Consider the following 16,841-nt stretch of genomic DNA (forward strand, 5'->3'; position numbering starts at 1 on the left):
CATATAGCTAATTAAGGCCACAAAGCTAATTGTGTTTGGTGGTTGTGATGGTTTAAATGTTTGTGTCCCCTCCAAAATTCACGTTGAAACTTAATTGCCAATGTAACAGTATTAAGAGGTGGGGCCTTCAGGAGGTGATTAAGTCATGACGGTAGAGCTCTCATGAATGGGATTAGGTGCCCTTATAAAAGAGGTTGACAGAGGAAGTTTGTCCCTCTTGCTCCTCCACCTTCTGCCATGTAAGGACCCAGTATTCCTCCCTTCCAGAGGATACAGTGTTCAAGGTGCAATCTTGGAAGCAGAGAGTAGCTTTCGCCAGACAGGGAAACCTGCCAATGCCTTGATCTTGGGCTTCCCAGCCTCCAGAACTGTGAGAAAATAAATTTCTGTTCTTATCAAATTACCCAGTCTCGGGTAATTTGTTATAGCAGTACAAATGAACTAAGATATTTGCCAAGGGTGTTTGCTACGTCATGCTTTTAAGAGGTGTTTTGAACTGACCGTCAAAGTCCTTCACAGTTATTTATCACCAAAATTTCTCCTTATTTATAGGACGCTAAGGAGATCTTAGTGTCTGAGGGGAACTCTAGGGTTCCTAGGACCAAAATATCAGCAGAGGAAGTCTGTTTGTAACATCTGACACATTCCAAGACCCACCAGAAGTAACTCTGGGAGGACTGAAGAGTTTCTGAGATCTTGTTCCTCAGTTACCATGGAAACATGATAGCAAGTGATGCACAAGACTTGAAAGAATTACTTATCCTTAGCATTGTTGCATCTGGAAGAACTTTCAGGACCATCAAATCCAGTTTCCACCACATAGATGTGGAGTCTGAGACCCAGAGAAACAACTACACTTCACTGATGCCAAGATATACATTTTTGTTTATATTTTGACATCTCTGAAATTAATGTGTATCTTTTTTTTTTTTTTTGAGATGGCATCTAGCTCTGTTGCCCAGGCTAGAGTGCAGTGGCATGATCTTGGCTCACTGCAACCTCTGCCTCCCAGGTTCAAGCGATTCTCCTGCCTCAGCCTCCCAAGTAGCTGGGATTACAGGCGCCCGCCATCATGCCCAGCTAATGTGTGATCCTGGGCAATCTACTTAACCTCTCTGTGTCTCAGTTTTCTCAAATGGAAAGTGGGAATGAGTAAAGGACCTTTATAGACACTGAGGACCCAGGCAGGAAGTCTCAGTCCCTTGTTCCTGAACCAGGACAGACTGTACAAGATGATTAGTAGAGAGAATATAGGAGATTAAAAATAGAGTATTAGAGGAAGTTAAAACACGAAGTAGAGTCCTCATTTATAAGAGACTCCAGAGGGACTAAAAACAATTACTAAGTTTGAAACTAGGTCAGGGCCCTGAGAAGGAGAACTGGTTCCTGAGGGATGTCCTGGGGGGTCAGCCAACGTGACTGGGAACAAGGAGGGTTATAAGAAGACAATGGCCTGGACTAGGCTCATGGGCCTTTCTAGGTCAAAGACTAGACTGTCTCTTCTTGCTGTCCTAAGTCAATTCTGAACCAGGTCAGAAGGTCAGTGAATAAATTAGACAGCCAGTAGGCAAAAGACGTTTTGAGAAGTCCTTACTTGGGGCCTGTGAGCCAAAGCCAGGGCATCCACCTGCCCCCCTCACTGCCCAATCACTACTCTTTATTTTATTTTATTTTTTGAGACAGACACTCTCTCTGTTGCTCAGGCTGGAGTGCAGTGGCATGATCTTGGCTCACTGCAACCTCTGCCTTCTGGGTTCAAGCAGTTCTAGTGCCTCAGCCTCCTGAGTAGCTGGGATTACAGGTGTGCACCATCACATCTGGCTAATTTTTGTATTTTTTGTAAAGACAGGGTTTCACCATATTGGCCAGGCTGGTCTTGAACTCCTGGCCTCAAGTGATCCACCCACCTCAGCCTCCCAAAATGCTGGGATTACAGATGTGAGCCACCATGCCTGGCCCCAATCACTGCTCTTGTTGATTCCTCAGAGCTCTTTACTTTTTAAATCCTGCTCAGACATCTCCCCATCTTTTGCTGCTTTTCCTCACCCTCACTTGGCCCTCAATTTTGATACTATCTCATGCTAACTCACATAGAATCTGGGAATAGGCCCAGAGGGCAAAGCCTTAGTGGGCCTTGTACCCTGAGGGAGCAAAATGCTCTCACAGATACTGGAGGGGATGTTCTATGAATGAATAAGGAAGCCAAAAAGGGCAGGGGAGGAAGTATTAGATTGGTGCAAAAGTAATTGTGGTTAAAAAAAAAAAAATGGCAAAAAACGCAATTAATTTTGCACCAACCTAACAGGAAAGAAGCAGAAGGTTTGAAAGAAGAGAGAAGTAGAGTCAGAAGTAAGCAGAGAAAATGAGGGCAACATATAAGCCACTCCTTATTTCTAAGGCATCCTCTCTTAACCATAAGTTATGAACATTTCCAGAGATGTACATAAAAATTATTAATACATGTATGTTTCTGTTTCTATCTGTCTATTTTATGAGCTCTGTCTTTCTCTGTCTCTCTTCCAACATCCCCTTCACCAGCACCCCTCTGTCTCTCTCTCTTAGAAAGGAATCACAGGAGCATTTGTTGGTCTGAATTCCAGCTTCCAGCTCTCAGGTCTAAGGGAGATTGGTTCCATTGTCATAGCAACAGCAACATTGGCCCCAGTGATGGTTATAGAAATGGCTAAAGGAAAGGGCAGATTCAATGAGGACCAAAGAAGATACACATACTACCAGAGAAAGAGAAGTGGAAAAAGGGCGTGAGGGAGGGATCGGGGAGTTGGCGGGGTGGGGCTGGGTGATACTCACAAAGGAAGTCGGAGAGCCACTCGGGCTGGTTGTAGTGAACAATAGCAACACACAGCGTGTTGAGAGCTACCAAACTGAGTACAGTCCAGTAGAAGGCCTGAGTTTTGACCATGCGGCGGATGTAGAAACGCATCCTCCTCTCCTTTTTGTGAAAAAAGGTTGAGTTCTCCAGCTTGGCACTTTTAATGCTGGCTCGGGCGAAGGGAGAACCTGCCAGGGAAAAGATGGAGAATGTCAGGCTCAGGCTGTTCCTTCAGAAGAAATTAACCAATGTGCAGCCCAAGCACAGATTTTAGCCAGGGGATCCATTAGTCTCTCCAGCAAGCCTCTGGCCTGAGGGAACCATCATGACCCATGGGCTTAGTTTTGCATAGATGGAGCTTATGAGAAGACAGTGCCCCTGAAAAATAACAGAATTAGAAGTAACCAATTAGCAGGCTGACAGCTCTCTGTTGCAGGAGCCAATTTTCCATGTCTCCCACTCCCAGCCACATCTGATGCCTCTGGGAGTCACACCACAGGGCAGGATAAAGCAGAGCCTCCACTCCCTGATGCAGGGGCAGGCAACAGAGCTGCATGGAGCACGCTTGGAAGGCCTCCAGAAAGAGATGTGGATGAGACTGTTTTCCATGGACATTTAACTTTAGAAGTGATCACTGAGGAATGAGCTGGGTGTGTCCTCTGCCTACATATAGTTTTGCTCTTATGCATTTATTGAGTACCTATTTTGTGCCAGGCTCTGTTCCAGGGGCTCAGAATACATTAGGCAACAGAGCCTGGACTTCCGGGGTCTGACCCTCTAAGGGGAGGAGACAGACAGTGGACTTAATAAGTAAATTAACAGTGGGATGGAAAATGAAAAGTGCTATGGGAAAAAAAAATTTGGGATGGGTGCAGTGGCACATGCCTGTAATCCCAGTACTTTGGGAAGCTGGAATGGGAGGACTGTATGAGGCCAGGAGTTTGACACCAGCCTGGGCAACACAGCGAGACAAGTTTTTTTAAATAACAATTTTTTTTTTAAGAGAAAAAGTAAAGCATCACAGAGGGACTGGGAGCCCTTGGAGAGTCCACAGGGTAGGCTGCAGCATTAAATTGCATGGTCAAGGTGAGTGTGTTGACTTGTCACTTTAGTATCTTAGGTAGAGGAAACAGCAAATTTAAGGTCTTGAAGCATGAATGTGCCTGCCCGACATTTTTGGGGAAGAGCACAAGGAAGTCAGTGTGGCTGGAGTGGAGTGGTTGAGGGGAAAAGAGGAAGGTGGTGAAGGCAGGGAGGTGACAGGCAGATCATGCACGGCCTGGTGGACCACAAGGAGGACTTTGGCTTTTACCCAGAGTGAGGTGGGAGCCGTGGAGGGTTCTGAGTAGAGGAGGGATGGAACCTGACTTGGGTGTTCACAGGCACCCTCTGGCTGCTGAGGGGGAGAGTAGACAGTGAGAGGTGAGGACAGGAGCTGGGAGACCAGGCTGGAGGTGACTGAACCCATCCAGGCAAGTGATGATGATGATGGATGGGGGCTGGAGTTGGGTGGTAGTTAAGCGGGGAGGATTTGGGATGAATCATTTAAGACAGATTCAACATTTGCTGATGGAACGGTGTGGATGTAAGAGAGAGGGATGAGCCAAGGTGAATGAATGATGTACACACAAAGGAATGGATGAATTGGTGAACCCCTTAAGGGATGGAGCTCTCATCCACTGAATGGACACAGGTTTAGGGGAAGGTCAGAGCTCAGTTTTGGACAGATTGAATTTACCTTCTAAAATACATCTTTTTTTTTTTTTTTTTGAGACAGGATCTTGCTTTGTTGCCCAGGCTGGAATGCAGTGGCTTGATCATAGCTCACTGCAGCCTTGAACTCCTGGGTTCAAGCGATCCTCCCACCTCAGCCTCCCAAGTAGCTATGACTACAGGCACGTACCACCATGCCCGCTTAACTAAAACAATTTTGTTTTTGGTAGCAATGAGGTCTCCCTGTGTTGCCCAGGCTGGTCTTGAACTCCTGGGTTCAAGCAATCCTCCCGCCTCAGCATCCCTAAGCATTGGGATTACAGCATGAACTACCATGCCCAGCCTTAAGATACCTTTTCTTACAAACCCTCAGTTGCATTCATTTTTAAATGGTTCTTCATTGATTGATTCATTCATTAGTACATTCATTCATTCTTTCATCCATCCATTTGTTCATTTATTCATTCATTCTTTCATCATTCTTAAATTCATTAGCACATTCATCATTTATCCATTCCTTTGTGTGTAAATCATTCATTTGCTCATCCATTCATCCATCCATTCATTATTCATTTGCTCATTTGTTTCTCCATTCATTCCTCCTTTTATCCATTCACCCATACATCCATCCAGCACGTTTATCAAAATCATCCCACTTGCCAGACACAGGACACAGCAAACACCTCCAAGGAGGCCACTTCCTATCAGCAAAATTCTCAACAGAGATTTTGAGTTGGCACCCTAGGGGCCATACCGACTCATACTGGGTTTGTGAAAGCTGAAATTATTGGTCCACATTTAAAAACTGGGAGATTTTCCATGAAAATATGGATTTCAGCTTCCCCTGAATGAAAATAACAGCTGACGTTTATGGAACATTTAGCAGGCACCAGGCACTGCAGGGAACATGTTTTACACGACAAGCTACTTACTCCTCCTCAGAGCCCTAGGAAGTAGGGACCAGCGTTATCCCCATTTTACAGCCAAGGAAACAGGCTGAGGGGGGTCTAGTAACCAGTGAAGATGTGTCAAGATGGTTCAGAGTGTGTGCTCTGGGCCACCACATTGCACACCTGGGGCATATGGTCATGGGGCAGGGGCACATTCCACTCGGCTGCAGTTGGCCAGGCCCGGTGGCTGTGACCTGCTTACAGGGACGCCTCTCCTTTCTGCAAAGACCCTTCCCCTCATGTCCATCACTTTCTCAACCCCAGTGGCAGCTCCTCATGACCCTGCCCAGCATTTCTGGCCCTAGTCCCTGAAACTCTCAAAGATGTGTCCAGATCTGCAGGTCTCCAAAGGGCTTGGCCAAAAGAAATAAGACCCTTGGGACCTTGGGGGTCAGGGGGGATGTTCCACAGATCGAGAGAGAGAGAGAGAGAGAGAGAAACCACAGCAGGTAGAAGGTCCCCAGCCCCCACTCCTGCTGGAGCCACACTGAAAACCTGGCTTAATCACCAACCAGCAGATGACCTTGGGCAAGCCACCTTGGTAAACTGGAGACAACCACACTTCCTACCTCAAAGGGCCATCCAAAGGCATAAATGAATTAATACATCTTAGCATGATGCTAAGTGGTACCTTATGATTATTGGATATAAATCTTCTAGTACAACCTCAAGAGCTGAAATCATGACTAGGTTCACATGCCAGCCATTGAGAAAGTCCTTCCTGATCACTCAGCCTGAAGACACATCCCCACAACAGGCATACCCTTCACTGGTAAGGGAGAGGGAAATGAATATTAATTGAACACCTACTAAGTGCTGGACCCCATGCTAGGTACTGTCACTTCTATTAGTTGAATTTCATACTCACTTTGACCCACGTTCCCTTTTTCTATACATTCCTGTCTCTCGTTTTTCTCTGTGGTCTGGAATTGTAATTGCAGACAATTTCTAGATTTTTAAAAATCATTTTCATGAGATGTTTTATTCAACCCAATACATCCAAAATATTACCATTTCAACATGGAATCAATATCAAGGTGGATTCAAAAGATATTTTATACTCTTTCTTTTGTACTAAGTATTCCCAGCCAGACGTGTTATTATGAAGTACATCCTAGTTCAGGGTCAGCCACATTCAAGGGATCAAGAGCCAGTGTAACTGGTACCAGTCTGAAATGTTCTTTTCCTTTTTTTTTTTTCTTTTTTTTTGAGATAGAGTCTCATTCTGTCACCCGGGCTGGAGCGCAGTGGCACGATCTTGGCTCATTGCAACCTTTGCCTCCCAAGTTCAAGTGACTCTCCTGCCTCAGCCTCCCAAGTAGCTGGAACTACAGGTGCCCACTACCACGTCCGAATAATTTTTGTATTTTTAGTAAAGATGGTGTTTTGCCATGTTGGTCAGGCTGGTCTCGAACTCCTAACCTCTAGTGATCTGCCCGCTGCAGCCTCCCAAAGTGCTGGCATTACAGGCATGAGATACTGGGTGTCCGGGCCAGTCTGCAATGTTCTATGGTGGGGGAAGGGGTATGTCACCGCCAAGGATTCATCTGGTGATTTCTGGCAATTTATATACGCTTAAAATTATATGTAAATTGTAATACAGCCATGTGTGGCTTAATGAGGGAGACGTGTTCTGAGAAATGCATTGTTAGGCAATTTTGTCCTTGTGTGAGCATCTTAAAGTGAACTTACATAAACCCAGATGTGGTAGCCTACTCCACACCCAGGCTACGTGGTTTGTAGCTCCTCGGCTACAAACCTGCCCAGCATGTTACTGTACTTAATACTGTAGGCAACTGTAACATCATAGTATTTGTGTGTCTGAACATATCTAAACATAGAAAATGTACAGTAAAAACACAGTATAAAAGAGAAAAGGTGGTTCAGCTGCATAGGGTACTTGGCATGAATGGAGCTTGCAGGACTGGAAGTTGCTCTTGGTGAGGGAGTGAGTGAGTGGTGAGTGAATGTGAAGGCCTAGGATATTATTGTACACTCCTGTATATATTATAAACACTGTACGCTCAGGCTACATGAAATTTACAAAAAAAAATTTACAAAAAAAGAAAGTAATTAGGGCCAGGTGCAGTGGGCTCGTGCCTGTAATCCCAACACTTTGGGAGGCCGAGATGGGCGGATCGTAAGGTCAGGAGTTCGAGACCAGCCTGGCCAACATGGTGAAACCCCGTATCTACTAAAAATACAAAAATTAGCCGGGCATGGTGGCACACGCCTGTAATCCCAGCTACTCGGGAGGCTGAGGTGGGAGGACTGCATGAGCCTGTGAGGTTGAGGTTGTAGTAAGCTGTGATCGTGCCATTGCACTCCAGCCTGGGTGATGGAGTGAGACTTGTCTCAGAAAAAAAAAAAAAAAAAAAAAAGAAATCGCATACAGAAACACAGAAAGAAGACCATATGACAACAGAGGCAGAGACTGGAATTATGCATCTATGAACTGAGGAACACCAAGTATTGCTGGCAGCACCAGAACCTAAGAAAATATCATGGAACAGATTCTCCCCTAAAACCTTCTGAGGGAACGTGGTGGCTCTGCTGACACCTTGATTTCAGTTTGGACTTCTGGCCTCCAGAACTGTGAGAGAAGAAATTTCTGTTGTTTTAAGCCACTGGGTTTGTGACACTTTGTAATGGCAACTCTGGGAACTCAATACCACCCATATAGAGCCTGTATTATTAAAACGACGTAAATGGATCCCCGTTTCCCCACATCCTTGCCAGCACTTGTTATGATTTGTCTTTTTTTTTTTCTTGTGAGATGGAGTCTCATCTGTCACCCAGGCTGGAGTGCAGTGGCATGACGTCTGCTCACTGCAACCTCCACCTCCTGGGTTTAAGCGATTCTCCTGCCTCAGCCTCCTGAGTAGCTGGGACTACAGGTGTGCACTACTGCACCCAGCTAATTTTTGTATTTTTAGTAGAGATGGGGTTTCACCATGTTGGTCAGCCTGCTTCTCCTCTTATAAAGACAGCAGTCATTGGATTTAGGACCCACCCTAATTAAGTCTGATCTCATCTTAACTTGCTTACCACCTGCAAAGACCCTATTTTCATGTAAGGCCACATTTGCAGGTACCAGGGGTTAGAACTTCAACAAACCTCATTTGTCTTTTTGATAATAGCTACTCTAGGCTGGGCACAGTGTCTCACACCTGTAATCCTAGCACTTTGGGAGGCCAAGGAGGGCAGATCATTTGAGGTCAGGAATTGAATTCCTGACCAGCCTGACCAACATGGTGAAACTAAATACAAAAGTTAGCTGGGCATGGTGGCGTGTGCCTGTAATTTCAGTTACTCGGGGGGCTGAGGCAGTAGAATCCCTTGAACCCAGGAGGCAGAGGTTGCAGTGAGCTGAGATCACAACACTGCGCTCCAGCTTGGGCGACAGAGTGAGACGCCCTCTCAAAAACAAAACAAAAAACAAAAAACAAACAAACAAACAAAAAGATAATAGCTACTCTAACATGTGTGAGGTGATAGCTAATGGTGGTTTTGATTTGCATTTCCCTGATGATGAGTGATGTTCAGCATTTTATTCATATACCTGTTGGCCACTTGTATGTCTTTTCTTTTGGGATATGTATGTTCAGATGCTTTGCACATTTTTATTTTTTATTTTGAGACAGGGTCTTGGTCTCCTTCTGTCGCCCAGGGTGGAGTGCAGTGATGCAATGTCAGCTCACTGCAACCTCCTCCTCCCGGGCTCGAGGGATTGTCACATCTTAGCCTCCCGAGTAGCTGTCTTTGCCCATTTTTAATTGGGTTGTTTTCTTGCTGTTGAGTTGTTTGAGTTCCTTATATATTTTGGATATTAGCTCCTTATCAGATGTATTGTTTGCAAACGTTTTCTCACGTTCCTTAGGTTGTCTCTTTCCTCTGCTGAACGCTTCCTTTGCTGTGCACAAATTTTTTAGTTTGATACGATCCCATTTGTCCATTTTGGCTTCTGTTGCCTGTGCTTTTGAGGTCCTGTCCAAAAAATCATTCCCGAGACCAATGCCATGGAGCTTTCTCCTTATGTTTTCTTGGAGCATCTTTACCATTTCAGGTCTGACATTTAAGTATTTTCAGAACATCTGCACTCTCACGTTCACTTTAGCATTATTCACAATAGCCAAAATATGGAAGCAAACTAAGTGTCCCACAATGGATGAATGGATAAAGAAAATGTGGTATATATACAAATAGAATATTATACAGCCCTAAAAGAAAGAAATTCTGTAACGTGTGACAACAGGGACAGAACTGGAGGACATTATACTGAGTAAAATAAGCTGGCACAGAAAGACAATTACATGATCTCACATGTGGGAGCTTAAAACTAAAAAAAATTGATCTCATAGAAAGAGCAGGAAGGTGGTTCCTGGAGGCTGCAGGGGAGGAGGAGGGATTGAGAAAGAGAAGATGTTGATCAAAGGGTATAAGTTGCAGTTAGACTGGAGGAGTAAGTTTTAGTGATCTATTGCATTGCATTGCATTGCATTTACTGATACATTAATACATTATTGTGTATTTATATCGCATTATTAATAAATAGTAATGTGTTGCGTATTTCAAAATTGCTAAGAGATTTTTAATGCCTTCCCCACACACAAAAAATGGTGAGGTGGTGAGGCAATGGATGTGTTAATTAGCATGACTGAATCATTCTATGATGTATACATAGACTAAAACATCACACTGTACTCCATAAACATACACAATTACCATTTGTCAGCTGCAAATAAATTAATAAAAAATCATGCCTGTAATCCCAGCACTTTGGGAAGCCAGGGCAGGAGGGTCACTTGAGGCCAGGAGTTTGAGACCAGCCTGGGCAACATAGCCAGACCCCGTCTCAACAACAACATCAACAACAGCAACAACAAATTAGCTGGGTGTGGTGGTGCCTGTAGTCCCAGCTACTTGGGAGGCTAAGCTGGGAGGATCGCTTGAGCCCAGGAGCTCCAGGCTGCAGAGAGCTATGATCATATCACTGCACTCCAGCCTGAGTGACAGAGCAAGAACCTGCCTTTAAAAACAAATAAAATCATCTAAATGGGGTCTGGTTTTCCTAAAAAAGCAGAGTTACAATGGCAGCTTCCATTCATAATGGATCAACTTTTTTTTGTTTTGTTTTCATATGCTCCACATTTTACTTATTTATCATTGTGCTTCTTCTTCTTCTTCTTCCTCTTCTTCCTCTTCCCCTTCCCCTTCCTACTCTTCTTCTTCCCCTTCCCCCTCTTCTTCTTCCCCTTCCCCTTCCCATTCCTCCTCCTCCTCCTTTTCTTCTTCTTCCTTCTTCCTTCTTCTTCTTTCCTCTTCTTCTTCTTTATTTTTAAATACAGGCCAGGTACAGTGTCTCACACCTGTAATCATAACACTCTGGGAGGCCAAGGTGGGAGGCTCATTTGAAGCCAGGGTTTTGAGACCAGCCTGGGCAACATAGCGAGACCGTGTCTCTATCAAGTATTAGCTGGGCACTGTGGCATGCGCCTGTAGCCTCAAATGATCCTCTCACCTTGGCCTTCCAAAACGTTGGGATTACAGGCATGAGCCACCACACCAGGCCTGTATTATTGCACTCTTTACAGAAATAAATAAAGGCTCACTCTATCACCCAGGCTGGAGTGCAGATCTTGGCTCACTGCAACCTCCATCTCCGAGGTTAAGTGATGCCTCTGCTTCCCAAGTAGTTGGGATTACAGGCGCCCGCCTCCATGCCCAGCCGATTTTTGTATATTTATTAGAGACAAAGTTTCGCCATGTTGGCCAGGCTGGTCTCAAACTCCTGGCCTCAAGCCCGTCTTGGCATCCCAAAATGCTGGGATTACAGGTGTGAGCCACTGTGCCCAGCCATACTGTTATTTTTCTTTTCAAAGTTATTATTCATTTATTTTAAATTGACAGATACAGGCTGTATCTATTTATAGTGCATAACATGATATTTTGACCATATGTATACACTATGGAGTGGCTCAGTTGAGCTAGTTAACATATGCATTGTTACATATGCTTATCACTTTTCTCATGGTGAGAATGCTTAAAACCTACTCTCTGAGCAATTTTCAAGTATATAATACATTGTTATTAATACAGTCACCAGGCTGTACAAAATAGATCTCTTGAACGTATTCCTGCAGTCTAAATGAAATTTGATATCCTGTCAGGCGCGGTGGCTAACACCTGTAATCCCAGCACTTTCGGAGGCTGAGGTGGGCAGATCACCTGAGGTCAGGAGTTTGAGACCAGCCTGGCCAACATGGTGAAACCCCATCTCTACTAACAATACAAAAATTGGCCGGGCGTGGTGGTGTGCACCTGTAGTCCCAGCTACTTGGAGGCTGAGGTGGGAGAATTGCTTGAACCTGGAAGGCGGAGGTTGCAGTGAGCCGAGATCGCACCACTGCACTCCCACCTGGGCGACAGAGTAAGACTCCATCTCAAAAAAAAAGAAAAAAAAGAAAAAAAATTGATATCCTTTCAGCAACATGGCTCAACTTTTCATGTAAATGATTCAAGTTCCTTATTTCAGCAGTAAGTTCATCAATTAGAAATGAACCTGCTTTATAGTGCGTTTATCAACTGATTCAACAGCACAGTAGAATCACCAATTATGTAAGACTGCATGTGCGCCAGGTGTGGTGGCTCACGCCTGTAATCCCACTGCTTTGGGAGGTGGAGGTAGGAGGATTGTTTGAGGCCAGGAGTTTGAGACCAGCCTAGGCAACATATCGAGATCCCATCTCTATTAAAAAATATAAAAAACTTAGCTGAGTGTAGCAGTGTACACCTATAGTCCCAGCTACTTGGGAGGCTGAGGTGGGAGGATCACTTGAGTCCAGGGGTTTGAGGCTGCAGTGAGCTATGCCTGCACCACTGCACTCTAGCCTGAACATCAGAGCAAGACACTGTCTCAAAAAAAAAAAAAAAAAAAAGGACTGTGCATACTGTGGTATAATGTGAACGTGAACGCAAATACCACATAGCTCCCACCTTACTTTGAAATATGCATTACTGTATTATTACTTTTTTTTGTTTTTTTTTTTTTGAGATGAAGTCTCTGTCACGCAGGCTGGAGTGCAGGGGCATGCTGCGGCTCACTGCAGCCTTGACCTCCTGGGCTCAGGTGATCCACCTCAGCCTCACGAGTAGCTGGGACTACTGGCGTGTGCCACAATGCCCAGCTAATATTTGATAGAGACAGGGTCTCACTATGTTGCCCAGGCTGGTCTGAAACTCCTGACCTCAAACGATCCTCCCACCTCAGCTTCCCAAAATGTTGGGATTACAGGCATGAGCCACCACACCCAGCCTGTATTGTTGCATTCTTTACATAAATAAATAAAGCTAAATGTGATTCCTTGCCAGAATCCTGGAATTCCAGAGATCTCTTTTGGGGTGGTCTAGAAAACCACTGGCTAGATTGGGGGCTCCTTTGTCTTTTTGAGTAATCAGGCTGATGAGGTGGGTTTTGGTGGATTTGCCTGTAGCAAACGTGGCTATGAAAGAACAAGCCACTGGCCTGGGTTTTGGGTCTGTTTAGAAAGCTGCAATGTCACCTGCCTTGTTAACAGAGGCAGAGGCTGCAGTGAGCCGAGATGGCGCCATTGCTCTCCAGCCTGGGTGCTAGAGCAAGACTCCATCTCAGAAAAAAAAAAAAAATTAAAAAAATTTAAAAAATATATACATATATATGTATATGCAGATTTTTTATTTTTTTGATGGCGTTTCACTCTTGTTGCCCAGGCTGGAGGGCAATGGCGCCATCTCGGCTCGCTGCAGCCTCCGCCTCCCGGGTTCAAGTGATTTTGTGCCTCAGCCTCCTGAGTAGCTGGGATTACAGGCTCACGCCACCACACCCAGCTAATTGTTGAATTTTTAGTACAGACACGGTTTCACCACGTTGGCCAGGCTGGTCTCCTACTCCTGACCTTAAGCGATCTACCTGCCTCAGCCTCCCAAAGTGCTGGGATTACAGGCGTGAGCCACCGTGCCCGGCCAACAAAGCAGATTTTTAAGAATGCATGTTATTTTATTTTTTTAAGAGACAGGTTCTCACTCTGTTGCCCACGTTGCAGTGCAGTGGCACAATCATAGCTCACTGCAACCTTGAATTCCTGGGTTCAAGAAATCCTCCTGCCTTAGCTTCCCAAATAGATGGGACTATAGGTGTGTGCCATAATGCCTGGCTAAGTTTTTCAACATTTTGTTTTTCAGAGATGGAGCCTTGTTATGTTGCCCAGGCTGGTCTTGAACTGCTGATCTTAGGAGATCCTCCTGCACTGGCCTCCCAAAGCAGTGGGATTACAGGCGTGAACCACTGTGCCTGGTCATAAAACAGATTTTAAACAATGGAGGGAACGTAACACGTGAGACAGACATAATTGATCAAATACTCAAGACACCTACTGAGCGCTCCAATTCTTGACATTTGCTTACAGGAGATTAACAGATGCACACACGAGTGGAAGCAGAATGAGTTCTCCATTACAAAGAAAAGCGTGTTTTGGCTGGAAATTAAAAATGCAAATGAAAACAAGCTTTAAGGTTTCATTACAAACCCACTTAACTGGGAAAGGAAATTAAATTGGTAATATTCGATGGCCTGGGTGGGGAATCCATGAACATATGCATACTTGGCAGGTTTATAAATGGGTTCCATGTTTTTGAAACTCAGAATGGCTCTTTGAATAATGAGTTGAAAAGCTGTTAATATCTTTGATCCTATAATTATCCCCAAGGAAATACGCCCAAAGAGGGGGGGGGGAGTCATTGTACGTAAATGTGCACAGCAGTGTTCTTCGTAAGAGAAATTATTGGAAACAACTCAAACACCCTATAATAGAGCTATGGCTAAACAAACCATAGTGTATCCACCCTACGAGATACGTGATCGCAATGGAAATTATGCCTAAACTCAGCAATAAGGTTATAAACTAGGAGCGAGCGATAAAAGGGGAATACGAAATAGTGGATCAGAAACACATGGATGTACTAACTTCCCTCCTTCCTTCACTTCTCTCCCTCCCTCTCTTCCTCCCTTCCTCTTTCTCTTGCCATCCTTTCTTCCTCTAAACTGCGGCCACACAGTTTCCCAAGCAGCCTAAATTCCTTCTCCCTTCAATCTTATTCCAGTCTTATTTCCTCTGCCTGGATGCTCTTCCTTCCATTAAAAAGAAAAACCCATTAAAGAACAACAACAACAATAACAATACATTCTCACTTTAGAAGGTCAAAATCAACATAATCACAGCCAATGAATCAATAGGACAGAGGAGTGAGAAGGGAAAGAATAAATGTTTCCTCCTCCCTCGAACTCTGGCCCTTGTGGTGGCAAAGGTCTGAGCCCTGCCTCTCACACTGTTCCTTCTGCTATCACCACCACAGTGATCTCCTACCCATCCTTCAGTTCCCAGCTTAACCATCACTTCCTCCAGGTAGCCTTCCCTGACTGCTCCCCATCCTTCTAGAGCAAGCTAAGCCCAGAGCCTCTCCCTGAAGTGCCATTACCATTACAGGTTTATTTGTGTAATTCTCTGTTTAATTTCTGTTTCCTGCACTGGACTGTGAGCTCCATGTAGGTAGGGATTTGGTTTGTGTCTTTTTTTTTTTTTTTTTTTTTTTGTTGAGACAGGATCTTGCTCTGTTGCCCAGGCTGGAGGGCAGTGATGAGATCTCAGCTCACTGCAACCTCTGCTTCCCAGGTTCAAGTGATGCTCCCGCCTCAGCCTCCAGAGTGGCTGGAACTACAGGCTAATTTTTTTGTATTTTTAGTAGAGCCAGGGTTTCACCATGTTGGCCAGGCTGGTCTCGAATTCCCGACATCAGGTGATCTGCTCATCTCAGCTTCCCAAAGTGTTGGGATTACAGGCACGAGCCACTGTGCCTGGCTCAGTTTGTGTCTTTTTTTTTTTTTTTTTTTCTGTGCCCAGGCTGGAGTGCAGTAACACAATAATGGCTTATTGCAGCCTCCACTTCCCAGGCTCAAGTGATCCTCCCAGCTCAGCCTCGTGACTACCTTGTCTTGTTTGCAACCAAGCACCTAATATAAGCAGGTCCCCCATGAATACTTCCCGAATGAGTCACAAACATTCACCAACTTGACTGGGAGCTTCGTCCCTGCCAGGTGCTGGTTCGCCATGCTTCATGGGGATCATTTAGTTGAATTCCCACAAAATAATGAGAAGCTAGGCACGGATGTTATTCCCATAATGATGTAATCTGCCCAGGACACACGCACAGGTGGGAAAGGGTGGAGCTGAGACCCAAATCCAGGCAGCACGGTTTGCAAGCCCTCTGCCCCCACCCCACCATGTCTCTTGGGTGATAGGTGATGAACAACTGATAGGTGGCAGAGGAAGGGACTCACCCACAGAGGCTATATCAGCCAGCTGATCCTCAGCCTCTTCGGGGTTGAGCAAATCTGTCTTGCTTTTCTTTATGGTGGTTCTCCGCAGAGCTCCAACAATGGAAACATGGCAAGAGAAAAAGACGTTACCCTTTTTGCAACACAGACCATATGGACACAGTGTGTCCTTGGATTTAACTCTCACGGCAACTGTTCTCACGGGAACTAATAGTATACCCATTTTTCAGATGTGTAAACTGAGGTTCAAGGTGGCACTATCACTTTGCTTAAAGGGGTAAAGACAAGAATCAAGTCGGGTTCAGTCCGACTCCAGGTCTGGGCCCTCAGCCACTATTTTCCTTCTGGTTTATTTATTTATTTGTTTATTTATTTTGAGACAGAATCTTGCTCTGCCACCCAGAGAGTGGTGTGATCTTGGCTTACTGCAACCTCTGCCTCCTGAGTTCAAGCGATTCTCCTGCCTCAGCCTCCTGAGTAGCTGAGACTACAGGCATGCGCCACCATGCCCGGCTAATTTTTGTATTATTAGTAGAGATGGGGTTTTGCCATGTTGGCCAGGCTGGTCAAACTCTTGACCTCAAGTGATTTGCCTGCCTTGGCCTCCAAAAGTGCTAGGATTACAGGCATGAGCCGCCGCACTCAGCCTCTATTTTTAAATTCTAAGAAATCTCACTTTCTTATGAAAACAGTCCACCCCTTGACCTGTAGCATACTCGCTAGGCAGGCTGCAATTTTGGGATTCTGCCCCCGTATTCAAGCTATACACCCCAGGGGCTCCACAGCAGACAATAAGTTCAGGTGTAGACTTCCAATAAAAAGATTTAGGTACCCTAAATGAATTAGATTACCTAACTCATTTAGGGGAGTTAGGTAATCTCCCCTCCCCAACTAAAATAATAAAATTCATTTTATAACCTTCTGGGATGCGGTGCCAGTTCTTTTATTTCCCTCAAATCTCTCAGATTTTTAATCAAAA

The 16,841-nt window shown here is 44.9% G+C and overlaps 1 protein-coding gene across 9 annotated transcripts in view; it reads right to left on the minus strand.

Annotated features, from left to right (window-relative positions):
- CACNA1A (calcium voltage-gated channel subunit alpha1 A) overlaps positions 1-16,841 on the minus strand; it is a 300,854-nt gene that overhangs the window by 108,192 nt on the left and 175,821 nt on the right. For 5 of the 9 annotated variants that reach the window (XM_055371580.2, XM_055371577.1, XM_055371576.1 and 2 more), the window contains exons 10-11: positions 15,866-15,955; positions 2,809-3,018 (exon numbers count right to left, since the gene is read on the minus strand). In XM_055371580.2, coding sequence (XP_055227555.1) covers positions 2,809-3,018; positions 15,866-15,955 — 300 coding nt within the window. Of the gene's footprint in view, positions 1-2,808; positions 3,019-15,865; positions 15,958-16,841 lie in introns of all 9 variants that reach the window. The other 4 variants (XM_055371578.1, XM_063701769.1, XM_055371579.1 and 1 more) reach the window with 1 other exon arrangement.

This window comes from Gorilla gorilla, chromosome 20 (genome assembly GCF_029281585.2).
Source record: "Gorilla gorilla gorilla isolate KB3781 chromosome 20, NHGRI_mGorGor1-v2.1_pri, whole genome shotgun sequence".
Lineage (NCBI taxonomy): Eukaryota > Metazoa > Chordata > Mammalia > Primates > Hominidae > Gorilla > Gorilla gorilla.